Source organism: Oryx dammah, unplaced genomic scaffold (assembly GCF_014754425.2).
Source record: "Oryx dammah isolate SB20612 unplaced genomic scaffold, SCBI_Odam_1.1 HiC_scaffold_24, whole genome shotgun sequence".
NCBI classification, from domain to species: Eukaryota; Metazoa; Chordata; class Mammalia; order Artiodactyla; family Bovidae; genus Oryx; species Oryx dammah.
In genome coordinates, this window is record NW_024070208.1 from 21852227 (window position 1) to 21872336 (window position 20110).

At 47.5% G+C, this 20110-nt stretch overlaps 1 protein-coding gene across 1 annotated transcript in view; it reads right to left on the bottom strand.

Annotated features, from left to right (window-relative positions):
- Positions 1 to 11346, bottom strand: part of SLC25A15 (solute carrier family 25 member 15) — a 32392-nt gene extending 21046 nt beyond the window's left edge. The window contains exons 1-2 of the mRNA XM_040267015.1: positions 11133 to 11346; positions 8225 to 8349 (exon numbers count right to left, since the gene is read on the bottom strand). Coding sequence (XP_040122949.1) covers positions 8225 to 8279 — 55 coding nt within the window. The 5' untranslated portion in view covers positions 8280 to 8349; positions 11133 to 11346. The remainder of the gene's footprint in view (positions 1 to 8224; positions 8350 to 11132) is intronic.
- Between the last annotated feature and the right edge of the window lie 8764 nt (positions 11347 to 20110).

Here is a 20110-nt window from a genome sequence, read left to right on the forward strand (position 1 = left end):
ACAGGCAGCCCACCCCCGGGCTAACCTCTCCATCATTTCGTTTTGACTTCTTCTCTCCCTAAGACCTTCTAGTCCAGTTCAGTAAAACTTCTAGGGGGTTCCCTGTGTGCCGGGTCCCCTGCCCAGCCCTGAAGGAGCTCACACTCAGCAGGGGAGAAGGACGTGTTCAACAGTCAGAGCCACCGATGTGAAGGTGGGACGTGTGTTCAGGAGCATCGGTCAGTGGCACCCGGGGTTGCAGCCTGACTCTGCTATGAGATCCAGGACAAGCCATGTGATTTCTGAGCCTCAGCCCCTACTGGGATAGCATGAGGATTAGGATAAGGGTCTGACATTACGGTTGCTACACAAGTAGTTAATCGACAGGGGTTAACTGTGTGTGCATCCACATAAAAGGAAAGGGAGAGGAATGGTCTGGAAAGAGTTCATCACTCCTCTATCTGTTGCCCAGTGGTCCTAATGACTATCAGAAAAATAACAGGAGACTAGGCCACAGAGAAAGAAAACAAAGAGCCTAATTAGTCCCCAAAGAGCTAAATGTTTGCCCCTATGGGAAAACCTCTTATCTGGACTCTAATGACTTGTATTCAGACAGGAACTGGATTGAAACCTATCTTGCTTCAGTTCAGTTGCTCAGTCACATCCGACTTTTTGAGACCCCATGAATTGCAGCACACCAGGCCTCCCTGTCCACCACCAACTCCCGGAGTTTACCCAAACTCATGTCCATTGAGTTGGTGATGCCATCCAACCATATCATCCTCTGAGGTCCCTTTCTCCTCCTGCCCTCAATCTTTCCCAGCATCAGGGTCTTTTCCAGTGAGTCAGCTCTTCACATGAGGTGGCCAGAGTATTGGAGTTTCAGCTTCAACATCAGTCCTTCCAATGAACACCCAGAACTGATCTCCTTTAGGATGGACTGGTTGGATCTCCTTGTAGTCCACGGGACTCTCAAGAGTCCTCTCCAGCACCACAGTTCAAAAACATCAATTCTTTGGCACTTACCTTTCTTTATAGCTTAGCACACATATTTATATGTGTTTATACTGTTAAGAGTATTAAATACAGCAAAATCTAAACTGCATTCAATTACAACTCTGATGTGAGGAAGAGAATGATTTATAAACCCTGCAACTCATTGGAAAAGACCTTATCCTGGGAAAAGTGTGAGGGCAAGAGGAGAAGGGTGCAACAAAGGATGAAATGGTTGGATGGCAGCACTGACTCAATAGATGTGAGTTTGAGAAAACTCCAGGAGATAGCGAAGGATAGGAAAGCCTGGCGTGCTGCAGTTCATGGGGTCACAAACGGTTGCACACAACTTAGCGACCGAACAACAACATGAACCCTGTGATATCCCCAGACCCTGGTCTGGGTCAGCATTTGGGGAACTGTCTCTGGTGAACGCTTCCACCTCCCCTTGGGCCAGGATGTCCCCTGCTTGGGCCAGGACACACAACCATTGGATGAGGTTATTAAAGCATCAGCAAAGTTGAAGAGAAGGCAAGCAACCTAATGTCCATAGACAGATGAATGGATAAAGAAGATGTGGTACATACATACGATGGAATATTACTCAGCCATGAAAAGGAATGAAGCTGAGTCGTTTGCAGTGATGTGGATGAACCTAGAGAACGAAGCCAGAAAAACAAATAACGTCTAATAATGTATATATACGGACTCTGGAAAAATGGTACTGATGAACCTATTTGCAGGGCAGGAATAGAGACACAGATGAAGACTTGTGGACACAGGAGGGTAAGACCAATTGTGAGTACAGCACGGATGTCTGTACACTACAATATGTAAAAGAGAGAGAGAGTGGGAAGCTGCTGATAGCTGGGAGCTCAGCTCAGTGCTCTGTGATGACCTAGAGGGGTGGGACGGAGACTCACGAGGAAAGGGATATATGGCTGATTCATGTTGTTGTACAAAAGAAACTCCAATTTAAAAATAAAACAAAACAAAAAAGCCGGAGAAGGCTGACATAAAGTACTTCAGAAATGTAATTTCACAACTTTGACATAATAAGTTACTCCAACTACACTGTGGAAAGTAGAGATGGGGGAGTGCTGTTAGGAATAACTCCCAATTACTGGTAGATGAACATTTACCCAAGAGTCTGAAAACGGAACTGTTAAGCAAGCACGGGTATGGTCTCCATGATCCTATCACCATTGTTCCTCCCTTCTAGGAGACCAATGACACGTTTCTGCTTTTGTCCTGCCCCACCATCGCCAGTCCCCGAATTAGCGGAATATAATTTAATAAGATGTTACCATAATTAGAGTCATTCTCTCCCAGGTACTGATGGGCTAGGATGAAATAAGATCCTACTCATGTCAAAAATAATCATTTCAAAAGAAAAGGTGACTGTCAGAATTTTTAAAGTGGGTTCATAATCTTGACAGCCTAGATGGGGCTACATGGAATAAAGCATTTAATTCAGAGCATTAAAATCCTATCCTAACCAGGAGTTTTCCATGTTTTCACCCAACCATCCTGAACAGCGCAGGCATCTGGGTTGCTACAGTACCCATTTGCTGCTTATCTATAACAGTTTCCATCTCCAACAGGGAGAAAGTAGGAGGCTAATGTACTTCCAACGCTACCTACAATTCTCTCCCTCGATCCACGGATGCAAGCTAACTTCCTATGTAACTTGTGGCGGTTGTTTAGTCACTCAGCCATGTCCACCTCTTTTGCAACCTGGTGGACTGTAGTCTGCCAGGCTCCTCTATCCATGGGATTTTCCCGGCGAGAATACTGGAGTTGGTTGCCATTTCCTTCTCCAGGGGATCTTCCTGACCCAGGGATCGAACTCTCATCTCTGCCTCTTCTGCATTGCAGGCGGATTCTGTACCACTGAGCCACCAGGGAAGCTCGGACAAATGACACAGTCATGGCACTCATACAGTCTGCGCAAGGAGGTGATAACTATTCTGAACACCAGCACTAACCCAAGACCAAGACAGTCCTCATACCTGCCGAGTCTACAAAGCTTTGAATAATTTACAGGAATTATCTCTTCCCCTATTTGCCTAGAGCTCAGACCTCTGATCATCTTGCTCTCCATAAGAAACAAGAGGGGGTTCCTCCAATCAAAAATAATAATTTTTAAAAGTTCATTTAAAAAAAAAGAAACAAAAGGGGGACTTCCCTGGCGGTCCAGTGGTTGAGATTCCAAGGCACGATTTGATCCCTAGTCGGGCAACTAAGCCCACAGGTTACAACTAGAGAAGCCTGTGTGCTTCAACAAAGACCCAGCAAAGCTCCCAAAAAGAAAGAGACCCATTCTCTGCACTTTTGTGTAGGTGTCACTGTGGCACTTTCCCCTGCAGGAGACGTGTTGCAACCTACATCCTCTCAAGGTTGCGGGTGTGGATTTCAGTCCTCCACACAGCAGAGCCAGCAGGTGACAAACCGTTGAGGAAATCCACCAGGGCTGAGACAGGGATGGTGGTGATGGACAGCGCTCGGGGAAAGCCATGCTGGAAGTGCAGGAACAGACCTTCACCCGCAAGGACCTGGCCACCTGGCCACCCACGCGGAAAGGAGAGCCTCCGACCCACTAGAGGCGGCCAATGCTCCACTTAGTGGTGCGGAAAGGCGTGTCTATTTTCAAAATATTCCAACCAAAAAGTGCTTTTGGTTTGTTGTTAATTGTGGCATTTGAAAGGATAAACCTCAATGATCTAAAAATGCCACATTTGGGGGACTTCCCTGGAGGTCCAGTTGTTAGGACTTCCTAACTCAAATGGTAAAGAATCTGCCTGCCAATGTAGGAGACTGGGGTTTGACCCCTGGGTCAGGAAGATCCCCTGGAGGAGGGCATGGCTACCCACTCCAGTATTCTTGCCTGGAGTATCCCATGGACAGAGGAGCCTGGCAGGCCACAGCCCATGGGGTCACAAAGAATCAGGCACTCAAGACTGAATGACTAACACCATTTACATCAGGTGGTGTGGCTTCTGTCCCTGGTTGGGGAACTAGGATCCCACATGCCAAAAAATAAAATAAAATGCCACTTTCCTGACTGCTTAAGCAAGGCACATTGCAACAGAGCAGTCTGGGGAAAGAATGCGTCATTTTATATTGATAGTTGTCAAACTACTAAACCTTCACGTGCCACTAAGGTTTCCCTTTAAGGGGATTTAACTTTTGAAATCCAAGCTGCCTCATTTCAATAATTATCCAGTTACCTAACCAACTGCCTTCAAATCCTCCCCAACCAGCTGCCTGGGCCTCTCGATCTTTCTCTGGCATCGCTCCTACAGCAGCTTCAGACACGGAAGCTGTGCCTTAGGGTAGACGAGCTGGATTGAAACACCGCTTGATGGAGGAGGTTTGTCTAGAAGACACACACACAGAAGAACACACAGATCCTACACCCACATCACCTCCAACCACGGCTGCCTCTGCTCTCACACACATCGCTTCCATGGGTGGTCCATATCTACAAAGCACTAGGGGTCCTCTGCTCCTGGCAACAGAAAAATCCCAAAGCCCACCAGTTTCCCCATCTAGAGAGCTGGGGCAGTGAAACCTCCAAAGGAATCCCCACCTCTGGGGGACACTGTTGGCCACCATGTAGCATCAGAACAAAGATGACAGAACGGGGCAAGGCACCAGGCAGCCAAGGTCCTCACCCTGTCTTTATTTACACCTCTATTAACAGTTGTGCAGCCTTAAACAAACCCACTATCCCTCCCTGGGCCCCTTTTCTACACATACAAGAGCATTAGTGTCAAGGGTCTCTAAAGGCCCTTCTAGCTCCATCACTTAAAGGCTGAAACCTGTCAAAAATGGGATGGCTGCTTCCCATTCATATAGGGGGAGTTCTCAGGTCACCACGAGGGACCTCCTCTGCCTGATGTCTCACAGGTTTAGCACCCAGGAAGCCTGCTGACCTCAGATGTCAAGACAACCAGAGCAGTATTACATCAGTGAGGGGCGACCCTGGGTTTGCAGTGCAAGAAGGAACACCTACCCACAGTTAGCAGAAAAAATAAATGCTAGTGTGTATAAGGGCCTGATACATGTTAATACCACTGTAAAAGAGCAGGTGTACTGGCAAATGCCTTACACACCAGGTTCCTGACAATATTGTTCCAATTTACATCTTTAAATATTACTTTACAGGCCTGCTACACGTTAAAAAAAAAAAAAAAAAAGCACGTGTACTGGCGAATGCCTTACACAGCCAGACTCCGGACAATACTGTTGCAATTTACATCTTTACAGATTACTGTTATGAATGCGGATACGGTTATGAATGCAGTATCAAACGCCTGTCCTTTCCAGGAAAAGCAAAAATGCTTTAATTCTACCACAACAGATCCTACGCCTTTGACAGACAGATTGAAAAGACAGAATTCCAAAAGCTGAGCTTTCCCCATGGGGTGAAACAGCTTGCGAGAGGCCCGACGGAACCCAGGCAGCCCTTAGTGGCCCCCTCCCCGACCCCACCCCGCTCCCGGTGGCCTCTGACCTGGGAGTGCCCCTGCCTGCACTTCTTATCAGTGCCTGCAGCGTATACTGTCTCCAGACTTCCTCATGAGCCTACTGTGGCCAATGTCTGGTTCATGGAAAAATACTTTGAGCTTCCCTGAATCCCTGATTTCCTTTTCACAATTAAGATGACAGGATGAGAGCAGGCGGCCCTCTGATTGCCCTTCATCTGCTGACCTGGGAGGGCTCCCCCCCAGATAAGAGGACGAGGGGGGACCCACTCCCCTGGCCTCTCTGCCCCAGGGACCAGTGACAAGAATCGGTGAGGGACAGGAGGAGTAGTCAGGGTTTCCACTGGGAAAGTGGTGGGCATTCCAGCGCTTCTCCGGCCGTAAAATCATCCAGGAATCCGAAGAACCAAGTCATTACTCAGGCACTTGGAATTCTGTCATCTGCCTCTCACTCAGTAAAGGCGGCCTTTCTGAAGAGTGGCCTGCGTGGCAGGCGCGGCCAAGAACTTGCCAGTGCCTGGGAGGGGAGTTGTTGGGGCGCCGGGGGAGGGGGACAGAGCCTGCCCTGGCACTCACCCCACCCACCACTCCCCGGCCAGGCCTGGGGCCTCTCCCTTCCTTTCAGGGCTTTAAGACACAGTCAAAAGCCAGTCTTATTTACCGAAGACATTTCTAAGGGTTTCCTTTCTCTCCTCAGCGGTAGTAAGGACAGTCTCTGGGGTTTTCCTGGAGAAATGGTACAGCGTTACTTCTGCACACAAGGGCTCTCGAGACTGCCAGGCTAGGAGTAGAATCCTGTGTATCCCAGCCACGTGGCAATGGACATGTGGCTTCAGCTCTGAGCTGTGATCTCACAGTCTTCCAGCTGTGAACCAGGGACATTCCCACCCTTTACCCTGACTCCTAGTTGGCTTATTTTTCGTCTTTTTATTTTTGTCAATTAAAAAACGTTTTAAATTGGAGGATAAATGCTTTACAATATTGTGTTGGTTTCTGCTATACATCAATATGAATCAGCCACAGGCATACATATGTCCCCGCCCTCTTGAAACTCTCTTCCACCCCTCTAAGGTTGTCCCAGAGCACTGGGTGGAACTCCCTGCATCATATAGCCAATTCCCGCTGGTTATCTATTTTACATACAATGATGCATGTTTCCAGGCTATTCTCTCAATGTGTCCCACCCTCTCCTTCCCCCACTGTGTCCGTAAGTCTATTCTCTGTCTACTTCTCCACTGCAGCCCTGCAAATAGGTTGTTCATCAGTACCATCCTTCTGGATTCCATATATATATATGCATTAATATATGATATTTTTATCTCTCTGACTTACTTCACTCTGTATAATAGGCTCTAGTTTATCTACTTCCTTAGGACTCACTCAAGTGCGTTCTTTTTTATGGCTGAGTAAGCTGGTTTTAGGAAAGGCAGAGGAACCAGAGATCAAATTGCCAACATCTGCTGGATCATCGAAAAAGCAAGAGAATTCCAGAAAAACCTCTATTTCTGCTCTATTGACTATGCCAAAGCCTTTGACTGTGTGGATCACAATAAACTGTGGAAAATTCTGAAAGAGATGGGAATACCAGACCACCTGACCTGCCTCTTGAGAAACCTCTATGCAGGTCAGGAAGCAACAGTTAGAATTGGACATAGAACAACAGACTGGTTCCAAATAGGAAAAGGAGTACGTCAAGGCTGTATATTGTCACCCTGCTTATTTAACTTCTATGCAGAGTACATCATGAGAAACGCTGGGCTGGAAGAAGCACAAACTGGAATCAAGATTGCCAGGAGAAATATCAATAACCTCAGATATGCAGATGATACCACCTTTATGCAGAAAGTGAAGGAGAACTAAAGAGCCTCTTGATGAAAGTGAAAGAGGAGAGTGAAAAAGTTGGCTTCAAGCTCAACATTCAGAAAACTAAGATCATGGCATCTGGTCCCATCACTTCATGGCAAATAGATGGGGAAACAGTGGAAACAGTGTCAGACTTTATTTTTGGGGCTCCAAAATCACTGCAGATGGTGACTGCAGCCATGAAATTAAAAGACGCTTACTCCTTGGAAGGAAAGTTAGGACCAACCTAGATAGAATATTGAAAAGCAGAGATATTACTTTGCCAACAAAGGTCCATCTAGACAAGGCTATGGTTTTTCCTGTGGTCATGTATGGATGTGAGAGTTGGACTGTGAAGAAAGCTGAGCGCCAAAGAATTGATGCTTTTGAAGTGTGGTGTTGGAGAAGACTCTTGAGAGTCCCTTGGGCTGCAAGGAGATCCAACCAGTCCATCCTAAAGGAGATCAGTCTTGGGTGTTCATTGGAAGGACTGATGCTGAGGCTGAAACTCCAGTACTTTGGCCACCTCATGTGAAGAGTTGACTCATTGGAAAAGACCCTGATGCTGGGAGGGATTGGGGGCAGGAGGAGAATGGGACGACAGAGGATGAGATGGCTGGATGGCATCACTGACTCGATGCACATGAGTTTGAGTAAACTCTGGGAGTTGGTGATGGACAGGGAGGCCTGGCGTGCTGCGATTCATTGGGTCGCAAAGAGTCGGACACGGCTGAGTGACTGAATATTCCATTGTATGTATATATGTAACGCCTACCTTCTGCTGTACTTGCAACACAGTATTACATTCCCCTTAAGTGGATTCATTACAAGGTCCTGGAATGACAGAGGCAATGTGCTCACTGGATCTCACTTGCAGAAGGTACTTGAGGATCAGAGAACAGGGTTTTCTCTGGCCTTACCTGCGGCCCCAGCCGAGAGGTCAATGGCAGCTTGGATGGCAGGGTTGGATTTCATATTCTCCCGCTCCTCTGCTGGGCTCTGTGGAGGGTGACTCTCTGGAGCTTATGATGGGCACCTCATATCCCTGGGAGGAAGCCAGAGCTCACCATCAGTCGGGCCTCTGCAGCCCCCGTTTCTCTAGGCCCGCTGCCCAGCTACTGGTCTTGAACCTCACGGAACTGGGAAACTGGCTCTGTGTGGCTCCAGAGGAGGGGGTTAAGGGGGTCAGAGCAGCTCAGTCATTAGCCTCCCCTTCTCCCCACCCACCACCTCCCCATAAAAAGCACAGAGACTGAAAACCTTGTCTGAATATCACTGCTCTATCAACAGGTGGGGGCACTTCACCCAACTTTTCTGACTCTCAGAAACAAAAGCCAAACAGCAAGCCAAGCAGACATCACAAGCCCCATCAAACCAGTTTTTCAGAGGCCTAGGTTGAACTCTCAATCCACTAGGCTCTGTTCCAAATTCAGACAGTAGCCTGAGACCCTAAGAGAATGCCACAAAACAGGAGGTCTGAAAAGGAATGAGTTAGGAGCTCTGCCAAGTGACACCTGCCTGGGTCTGAATGCCTGCTCTGCCACCAACAGGGGGGGCCCTTGGGCCCTTAAAGCTGGAGGTCCCTGTCTATACAAGGTCTCTGTCTATACTATCATAATCTGAGAGCAATCAGAAATAGCCGCATTGGACAAACACAATGATACACTGCGAATATGCACCAGGAGTTCTTAGAACTACAAAACATTAGCAGCAAACAGTCCCGTCATCAGACTTCCCTCCAGACCTTCTCAACATAAACGTGCACACAGATTACCTGGGGACCTTATTAAAAGGCTGATTCTGATGTGATTGGCTTCAAGAGGGACCAGAAACGCTGCCGGCCTGACGTGCTCCTAGGTGAAGTTGATAATACCTGGTATTAACCATATTTTGAGTAGCAACACCTAGTCCATTGCCCCCATATTTGCTTGATAAGAATCAACTGGGACATTTGTTAAATATTCAAATAACCAGGCCGCTCTCTTGGAGATCTTGATTCAGTAGGTTTGAGCTGGAGTCTAGAAGTTTGGGAAAATCAGAGTCTACTTTTCTACCTTTAGACAAACAACAACAACAACAAAATCAACCGTTGCCATGGAATTGACTTAAATAAATATTGACTAGAAAAGAAGAGGTGGTTCTTTAACAGAATATTCTTACGTGTGAATAACAAGGAACGCTTTTTAACCATCACACCGAAGACACCACACCCAGTCAGGCCACCTCTCAGAGGGGTGGGTGGCTGAATGATCCATGAATACCAACCTCACCCTATTCACCAGCAGAAAATAATTTTAGCCACCAAGAAGTTTTTCAACCGCTTAAAGTATGTTGTCAATGACCAGACACCAAGAATCTCCCTTTTAAAAAAGTTTTAAAACCAGCAACAACAAAAGTACAGCATTTTATAAAGCAACTAACTCAGACATAAAAACCACCGACTTTATGTTACCTATAGGCCTGGAGAGGCAGTGCCAATGACTAATGTTGATAAGATGTGGAACATCCAGTAGTGAGAGAAGGATATCAGGGTCCTAATCCAATCCCCTCCTTTTCCAAATGGAAAAACTAAGGCCAGAGGAAGGCAGTGGCTCACCCAAGGTCATACAAGTCTGCGGCAGACAGCATTCAACTCAGGTCTTACCTTTTGGGTCTGTGCTTATCAACCAATACTTAATTCCAGAGTATCCCCACCTGGTCAAAAGGAGAAAAAGCACTGAACCCTGCATTTTAGAGGGATAAGGAGCCACAGATGGTGGCACTCCAAAGGGGTTCATTTGCGTGTGTGTGGGGGGTAACATTTCTCTCTTAGAAAGAAAGAGGCATAGCAGATGTTACTGTCATCAACGCGAATTTAACCATTTTAGGCAAGTCAGACTTAAACACATCAACTCCTGCACATAACTACCTGTCGTATTATTAGGACTGTTAACAGTATTGGGAACTGACAGATTAACTCAGAAGATGTGAGCAACTGTTTCAAACTATGCATGGCTTTCGCTTGAGGAAGACATATGGTTTGAGGGCGGCAAGACTGAACAACCTGAGTTAGACTGATTTATGAGCCTTCGGTACCAACTGAAACAGAAAAACTGAACCTTGTGGCGTCCCTTTATCCTTCTTTCAAACTACACCGGAGTCCCATTCCAGAAGACCATGTACATTTCCCATTCCTCAGGGAAATTCCTTTCTTGCTCGGGAGAATCCGAGGACGCCCGCCTTCCCCCACCAGATCACAGCTTAGGGAAGATTCCAACTTCAGGCCGAAGCTGGGGTGACGGGAGGCCGCCCGCCATCAGAGCGCCCAGAGAGGGGCGCCCCAGGGGCGCAAGGATGCAAACCAGTCTCGCCGCTTAGCAGCCGACACCGGAGCTCCCGCTTCGGGGGCTCGGGATCCCGGTCCGCCCAAAGGGTTAGCTTAGGGAGACGACTTCCAACTTCTTCCCGACTCTAAACGTCCGCTGACTCTACCCAGCAACCAGTCCGAGTCTCCCATTCATACGCGCCTCCGCCCTGCCCGGCGCCGCGCGGAGCCAGGAGGCTGGGTGACACGACTAGGGGGCAAAGGAGGACAACCTTTCCCGGGCGGTGCCTGCGGCGCGCAGGAGGCCGCGGGGCCCGAGGGTCTACGGGGAAGTCCAGGGCCGAGCGCCGGAAAGGGGCGCCCGCGGGATCGCCGGGCACGTGGGCGGCGCGTGTGGGCCTGGGGACCCCGGATCCCCGCCGCCCCGGAAGGTCACGCCGCCCGGGCGCCGAGGCCCGCCCGGTCCCCACTTCCTCCCGGCAGCTTCCCCGCAGTCCGCGAGCGCCTGACCGGGCTGCGCTCACCACCGCCTCCTGCTCGCGCTCCGCCGCCCGCTCTCGGCTCTTGCTCGGCGGCGGGGGTGGCCGCTTAACACCCACGTCTGCCGCGGCCCTGCCCTCCAGCCCCGCCTCCCGTGCCCGACTGCCGCCGGCGGGCGGCCCCCGGGCCTCCGGAGCGCCCCTGCGGCCGGGGCGGGTGGCGCGGGCCCGGGGCTGCAGCGCCTCCCGCCCGCCCGCCGGGGAAGCGGAAGTCGGCGCGGTGCGGCGGCGCGCCCGGGCTCGGGGACCGCCGGGGGCCGCGACCGGGCGGGGCTGGCCGGGCTGGTGGGGCCGGAGGGCCGGCCGGGAGTCGGGGCCTCCACGTCGCTTTGCTGCCCGCTCGGTTCCCGGAGGCCCGCGGTAGGCTCGTCTCTAGCTCGACTTCAGGGCGGGCGCTGAGGGTGCCCGGAGTTAGAGGAGTGACTGAAGTCTGCAGGGTGTTGACTTGGCTGGGACTCGGGGCTCAAGGCCTTCATTTTATGTTATAATTGAGCACCAAAATACTGAAATGAAAAATACATTCGCTTATTGCCTGTAAAAACAAACCCCCAAACATTTCCCATTCCGCCTTCCGCGAGGAAATCTACACCGATGACATTTGGGAAAAGCACACCCACCAATGGAAACTGTAACTCTGTCTTTTTAAAGAATAGTTTCCAACGGGTGTCTCAGACAGTAAAGAATCCGCCTGCAATGCAGGGACCTGGATTCCATCCCTAGGTTGGGAAGATCCCCTGGAGGAGGGCATGGCAACCCACTCCAGTATCCTTGCCTGGAGAATTCCATGGACAGAGGAGCCTGGCCGGGTACAGTCCATGGGGTCGCAAAGAGTCGGACAATACTGAGCGACTAAGCGCATGACCAAGCGCAATGAATTATAGACTAGTTCTGCACCTCTCTGGCATTTTATTAAAAGCACAGTTCAAGGTTTCTGTTGTGCACCGGGAGTAGAGGAATTTTCTCTAGTATCCCAGGCAAAGACTCATTCATTTGGGAGGGTGTTGGTCTGTGACTCACAGCTGTTCCATTAACAGTCATGGTCTTGGTGCTTTGGTTCAGATGTCATGAATTCATTTTCCCTTCTTATACCGTGTTTTCTTCTTTCAACTGTGTTATCATTTTTCTTTTACAACTTTCTGGCCTGTTTGAATGTGGTGTTGACTACTGCCGGTGTAACTTAAGTGATTTTTGGTGACTGTGTCCTAAATGTTAAGTTGCTTCAGTCGTGTCTGACTCTTTGTGACCCTATGGACTGTAGCCAGCCAGGGTCCTCTGTCCATGGGATTCTCCAGGCAAGAATACTGGAGTGGGTTGCCATTTTCTTCTCCAGGGTATCTTCCAGACCCAGGGATTGAACCTGGGTCTCTTATGGGTTCTCTTATGTCTCTTTGCCTGCATTGGCAGGCAGGTTCTTTACCACTAGCGCCACCTGGGAAGCCTGATTTTTTTTTTTTTTTTTTTTGGTGAAGGCCAGTGACAGGTACTTGAGGTGACTTATGTTAGGGCTTCCCCAGGTGACTCAGTGGGTAAAGAATCTGCTTGCAGGTCAGCAGACAGGTTCGATCCCTGGATCCAGAAGATCCCCTGCAGGAGGAAATGGCAACCCACTCCAGTGTTCTTGCCTGGAGAATCCCATGGACAGAGGACCCTGGTGAGCTACAGTCCACGGGTTCACAACAAGTTGGATACAACTGAGTGACTGAACACGTGTTGATGCTTAAACATGAATGCCCAGCTGAATAGACCTGAGTGGGGGATGGTGAGGAAGTGCTGTGAGGGTGTCAGACCTCCTGATACATGCATGGGAGCCCTTCTCAATGTGGCACAAAACCATTGTCATCTCGCAGAATCAGCATTTTAGAACTCAAGCTTCTGGAGCTTAATTTAATTACAGAAACAAGCCAGGGCATTTGAGCGACTTGCCCAGTGACATGTAGCATAACCAGTGAGAAGAAGAACCTTCAGTATAATGTCCTAGAGGATGGGCACTTTCCATGGCACCTGGCCTGGTGGCTTTTGCAAACCAGAAATATGAGGCCCAAAGGAGCTAACTAGAGGCAGGCTTAGACCTCCTGTTACAGATTAGAAAGAGCCCTGGACTTGGAGCAAGGCCACCTGTGTTAAAATCCCCGTGACCTTTAGTGAGTCATTTAACCTTTCTAAACCTCAGCTATCACGTGACAGCATCGTGGCCTCCTCTGAATCCCGCTGCTGTGGGAGCCTGCAGTAGCGATCCAGCATGTGGGGATGTGGGGTGGCGTACCACTACTCCAGATCAGGGTCTCCTGACATTGTGCCCTGTCTTGCTTTAGCGCCTTAACTCTCATCACTCTCCCCAAGGCTTTTACATTTCTTCTCTCCCTCACCTCTCCTTCACAACCCTCAGCCTCAATTCTGTAAACTAAGAAGGAATCAGGAAACTTCTGTGCAAGTTTTTAACCCCTCATCTACAAAGTTGCCTTTTTGCACAAACTCTCACCTGTTCTCTTCTCCACTTGCTGTCTTGCTTACTACCCCCATGGCCGGGAAAATGATGCAAGTGAAGAAACTGAGGCCTAGAAGGGTCAAGTGACTTGCCTGATGTTGTACAGTTACTAAGAGGAGAGCTGGGACTCAGAGTTCATATTGTTAACTGCTGTCCTCTACAGTAATACTTCCCAGAAGGCCTTCTCTGAAAAGCAAAAGGGTTGCAGGAACCCTTTCTCCTGGAAAGAGTTCCATAATATCCCCCTTCATAATATTTTATTAAAAATCACCTGTTACACTGGTGGCCCTATATGTTATCTTTGCTTTAGGAATAGAGACATATGTAGATATGAAAAGGTTTAACATCTCACAGGAGCTCAGAGGAGGATTGAAAAATCACCTGACTGCCATTAAATCATGAAAGTTTTCATCCTAAGGGTTATTCCCCAGGGACCTGTTGGCCTCTTGAGAAGAAAGTTTTAGAGTCATGCATCACTGCTCTCTGTAGAGGTTAGTCAACCCAATGATATTTCAAATCCAGGTTCAAAACAGCAAAGAAGTCAATGCACCGACCTCTTTGCTCCAGGCATCTGTGTGCGGCACTTGGGATTGCATAATCCAGGAACATCAGTGCAGCTGGCTCTGGGGTGAGAGGGCAGGTATGACGCAGGTCAGAGGTGAGGGGACAGACAGAGTGGCTGCATGGAAAAGGGAGCTTCTGCTGTTTCAACAGAATTTCACAATGTGCTGGTTAATGATACTAAAAGAAGAAATAATTTCATCACTTGAAGCCTTTGGGCCCTGATACCATGTGAGTGTGTTTTAACAAAGTGTTAACTGGAGCTGCAAATAATTCAGAAACATAAATTATCTCTCATTCAAGGGTACCTTTTGTTAATGAGAAAGAAGAAACTAATTTGATCACACAATTTTAACTCTCACTGAATATTTTTGGCTGCTGATATAACTTTTATTGAAAACCCTCAAATTTGTTTTGAATTAGATAGAATCTGTATTTGAAATAAATATGTTTGGATTTCTATCAGTGTGGTAAAGGAGGGTAATTTGTGTCCTGTGAAAGCACTGTTAGGGCAATGTTTTAAAGGGGGACAGTTTTTCAATTTATCTTTTCCTTGGCAGTTTTTTAATGGTACAAGCGAAAATAAGAAAATCAGCTAACGTACATGTTTTAAGATCCTTAGGTTTGAATTGGTAAAATACATGTTAAAAATGAAAGATAATTTATTATAGCAAAGAATTAGAAATGCCCCTAAATGGTTAAACTTTAGTGGGTTATCAATAAGAGGAAATACTATGCCATAATATAAAAAAATCATATTTTCATATATGTTTTAGTACACATTTGGCTACAAGTAATAGAATGTTCAGCTGTCAGTACATTTACTTTGAATATAAAAATATTTCTAGAGATAGGAAGTTCTAGGGTTGGTTAATTTAACAGCTCAAAAGCATCTGGGTCCACTTCTATATTTGTCTTTTCTTTTCTTCATGATCACAAAATGGCTGCCACAGCTCTGCCTATCACATTTTCACACACAACATCCAAAGTCAGGAAGCATTCTCCATACCAACTTTTTATCAGAGGAAAAAAATTTTTTTTCCTAGAAGCCCTCTGTCAAACCTCTTATATTTCATTGGCCCAGAACTGAGTGTCATGCTACCCCAAACATAAACATTGGGAAGAGAATGAAGTTACCATGACTGGTCTAAAACAGGCTTCAGTAAACTTCTGAAAAGGACCAGCTGATAAATATTGGGTCAGTCAAAAGAGTTTGTTTGGGTTTTCCAAATATTTAAAAAAGAGACAATGGCAAGCCTCAAAGAGCCCTCAGTCCAAGCAGAAGAGGAAAAAACAATTATAATTCAGGGAAGGTGTGCGGCAAAGGGGTGTGAGTGGTGTGGCATCTCGGAGAGGGGCATGAATAAAAGATGGAAAAGAGAATCTCAGGGGAGGCCTCTAGGAGACCCCCCTATTGGGGTATGTTTTGAGAGGCAGAGTCATCTTTTTTAAGAAGATGAACAAACGTCTGCTGATGTAGCACTCAGGGCTCTTCCAGTCAGCAGAAGCTGATTCTAGCTGACAGAGCAAAATGCTGCTGCTAAGTCGCTTCAGTCGTGTCCAACTCTGTGCGACCCCATAGACGGCAGCCCACCAGGCTCCCCCATCCCTGGGATTCTCCAGGCAAGAACACTGGAGTGGGTTGCCATTTCCTTCTCCAATGCATGAAAGTGGAAACTGAAAGTGAAGTCTCTCAGTCCTGTCCCGACCCTCAGTGACCCCATAGACGGCAGCCCACCAGGCTCCCCCGTCCCTGGGATTCTCCAGTTAAGAACACTGGAGTGGGTTGTCATTTCCTTCTCCAATGCATGAAAGTGGAAACTGAAAGTGAAGTCTCTCAGTCCTGTCCCGACCCTCAGTGACCCCATGGACTGCAGCCTTCCAGGCTCCTCCGTCCATGGGATTTTCCAGGCAAGAGTACTGGAGTGGGGTGCCATTGCCTTCTTCCGACAGAGCAAAATAGCAGCCAGTTAAAAAGATTCTGGGGGACTCTCCTGACGGCTGAATGGGGACATGATACTCCCCGAGGACTTGAAACAAGTCCTCAAACCCACTGCAGAGCGGGTCAGCCGTGGAAACCATGCTGCAGTTCCTTAAGAGCTCTAGACGTTACAGTTGGTCCCACTGTCCCATCTGATGGTATAGTTTGTCCCTGTGATCCATCTGTGTCAGGGCCTCGGCCTTCTTGCTACTGCTTTTCCAAAGCGAGCATCTTCTTTCCCAGCTTTGCCGGATAAGCCACTGCCGCTCCCTGTCCGCGGCCTCCTGTTTCTCAGTTCCAAGTGAGTTTCTCCTTTGGGTGCAGCTGATGGTTGGAGCCTGGGTCATGTGCCTGAACCCTGACCTGTGAAAGGGGGCTGGGAACGTGGTGGTTTTCTGGCTTCTGTCTTAGAGAGGAAAGACCCACTTATTGGAAAATGCTTTGAATGTAGGCAGGGTTTTCAAACGATTTCAAGTAGCCAGAAGACATGACACACGCCGGCTCTAGATGAGCTGAGCGTTTCCGGGGAGAGGCGGGTGCGGTACGGAGGAAGGCCACGTCTGAAGGTACAGAGCTACAAAGTAGAACTACACGTCTGGGGAAGGGGAGCAGTTTGGCTCTGTGGGAGTATAAAGCAGGAAATGCTGGGAGGTGGGGCCAGGAGGTGGGAGGAGCCACCTGCTAAATTCTCAAATTCTCAGGTCTCTAATCTACTCAGTGATCTGCAACTGAAGCACGGAAGTCGTGACTTGCGCCTTGCCTGGCCCATGGTGGGTTTTCGTCACTACCTGTTGAATCTTTGTAATAAATATGTTGGATTGCATCATTGTTGTAGAATTTGCCAGTAAGAGATTTGCTGGTGTACACAGTTCGCGCTCTCTCTCTCTCTCTCTCTCTCTCTCTCTCTCTCTCTCTCTCGTGTGTGTGTGTGTGTGTGTGTGTGTGTAAATCTGTTGGATTGCATCACTGTTGTAGAATTTGCCAGTAAGAGATTTGCTGGTGTACACAGTTCTCTCTCTCTCTCTCGTGTGTGTGCGCGCGTACTTGCGCGTGCATGTGTACACGTGTCTTTTCCCACACCTAGGCCTATCTCCAATGGATATGTTTCTAAAGGCTATTTCCTTTTTTTTTTAAAGATATTTTGATGTGGGCCATTTTTTAAAGTCTTCATTGAATTTGTTACAATACTGCTTCTGTTTTATGTTTTGGTTTTTTGGCCATGAGGCATTCCCCTGACTAAGGATCAAATCCGAACCCCCTGCTTTGGAAGGTGAAGTGTTAACCACTGGACCACCAGGGTAGTCCTGGCTAATTTGCTTTAAATGTGAGAAGTATTCAATTATTAGCTCATAGGGCCACATGCATACTCTTTGATGATGCTTTCAGTTAGATCTAAGATTAAAATCATTTTAAAAAATGATCATAAAATATGGCTTGAGAGATAGAATTAACAATAATATGTCTCATAGTAAATGGAAAACATTACCAAACTTGCAAATCTTTTACACTTACCAAATTAATGATCTAAAGTAAGCATTGCAAACGTTTTATATATGTTTTTTAAATAAAATAACTATAAAGGTGATTTCTTTTTATGTTTATTTTTTCTATTTCAATCATTAAAAGCTGTAAAATATACTTATCATTGGTTCTATTACCTTTGAAATACAAACTATCAGCAGTATCAGATGAACATATTTTCTCCTGCAGGTTCCTCTTGTCATTTCTCATCTTCACATCTACAGCCATCAGGTACATACCTTCAGTTTTTCAGTCAACAAACATTAAATACAACTTGAACTGCCAAAGAAGTGCTGCCATCAGCTCAGGGACTTAATATATATTTTCATTATCAGATCTGGAAGAGCAGTTCCTAGTTTGGTCACTGTGAACCAGAACAGGCTAAGTGACAGAAATGATGACAGATGGTTGCCTTAGCAACTGTCACGCCAGATTGTCTCCAGCCCACAGCTCTGAGATCTTTCTTTTTCTCTCATGTATTTTGGTCGCTGTGGTCAATGGGAGATTTGAAGTTTGTCTCTATTCTCCTGTTGAGAATCCCCTTCTAGGAACCAAACAAGACAACCAAAGAAAGAAGGCTTTATATTGTATACCTGGGAGGTTGTGTGTATAAATAATTTAATATGGGGTTAAAATTACATGTGTGATTTAACACCAAAAAGTATAACAGGGCGCTGAGTAGGATTTATCTTGTCCAATGGGATGTGGGATGCTAAGAGTCAATACTTAGGGGAAGAGCGTTCTAGAGAGAGTTACTAAAATGGTTAATAACACCTCCTTGTAGGGTTAACCAAGAGGTTGCAGAACCTGCTGCTTCCTCATCCATCATTAGGCTTCACCATTCCAGCCTCCTTTTCCACCAAGAGAGGAATTGATTGAGTGCTGCGTGCTTTGTCGCTAGGTCAGGTCCGATTCTTTGCTACCCCATGGACTGTAGCCCGCCAGGTTTCTCTGTCCCTGGGATTTTCCAAGCAAGAATACTGGAGTGAGTTGCCATTTCCTAATCCTGGGGATCTTCCCAACCCCAGGGATTGAACCCACATCGCCTGTGTCTCCTGCATGGCAGGTGGATTCTTTACCTGCTGAGCCTTCAGGGAAGCCCCTAAGTAGGTGAAGGGAGAAGTATTTCATGGCCATGAAGTATTTCAGAGGCCAACTGGGGAAGAGGCGGCAGGGAGAGGGCAGGGCTTGTGTCAGGAAGCCTATTCCTCCTCTTCACAAAATCATTTTGGTCACCAAGACAGTGAAGGGAATCCACTTGGCTCTCCCCTCAGCTGGCTACTGGTTGAGCTGCCAATCTTGTACGCTCTGCGGTGCACTTACTGTCCCAGCCGAGCTAAGCACAGCCTGCTTAGCGATGATCTTAGAAGAGCTTGGGGTGTGTCTTGGGACAGCTGGAGTTCAAGGGTCTCACGAACGCGAGGACTGGCGCCTATTTCTCAGAGATTCTGAACGTGGGGAGGCTTGGCCTGCTGGTTTGAAGGGACAGTGGCCTGGTGAAGGACAACAGGTTTCCCAGTGGTTCTCATGACTCCACATGAAGGAGAATGTGTTACAGAAAGGAGAGGAGCCCTGAGATTGCCTGGGGGGCCAAAGGAGGTGACACGCCACCAGAAGAGGGTGCTTGGGGGTGGAGGAAAGAAAGATGCAGAGGAAAGAAACACAGCTGCCCTTCTCTGAGGTACTCCACCAAGGAGGGGGCTGGGGTGACCCGCATACTATCCCCGAGGAATCCCGACACCACCATCCCCGAGGAGCTCTCACTCCAGCAAAGACCACCAGCATCAGACAAACCTGGAGCAAGACCAGTTCAAAAGGCAAACCTAACACGTTGAAACTAAATGTTGGGGGTTGGTGCATAGAGAGAGAGAAGCAAGATGAGTAGTCAGGAAGATTGGAAACCAGAAGTTTACACGCTGACTTTCATAAACTCATTTTGATGTTCTTGAGGATATAATGTATTATATGCGTGCCTGTGTGTGCTCAGTCACGTCTGACTGTCTGCGACCCCATGGACTGCAGCCCTCTGGGCTCCTCTGTCCACAGGCTTTCCCAAGCAAAAACACTGGAGTGGGTTGCCATTTCCTACTCCAATAATGTATTACATTTGTACATAAAACATAGTGAGTCACCTACATACGATCCTTCAAATTGTGAGCTTTCAAAGCTGTGAATGTGTCCCTGTATGCCAGCTGTTGTACTCTACTATTGTACTTTTCAAGGTGTTGTACTGTAAGATTGAAAATACTTTCTTTATTTTCTGTTTGTTTTTTAGAATATTGTTTGTGTGAAAAGTATTATAACCCTATTACACTTCATATATAGCTCATTTTGTTAGTTGGGTAAATAGGCTAACGTTGCTGGACTTATGAACACATTGGCCTTATGAGTGCATTCTCAGGATGGAACTCATTT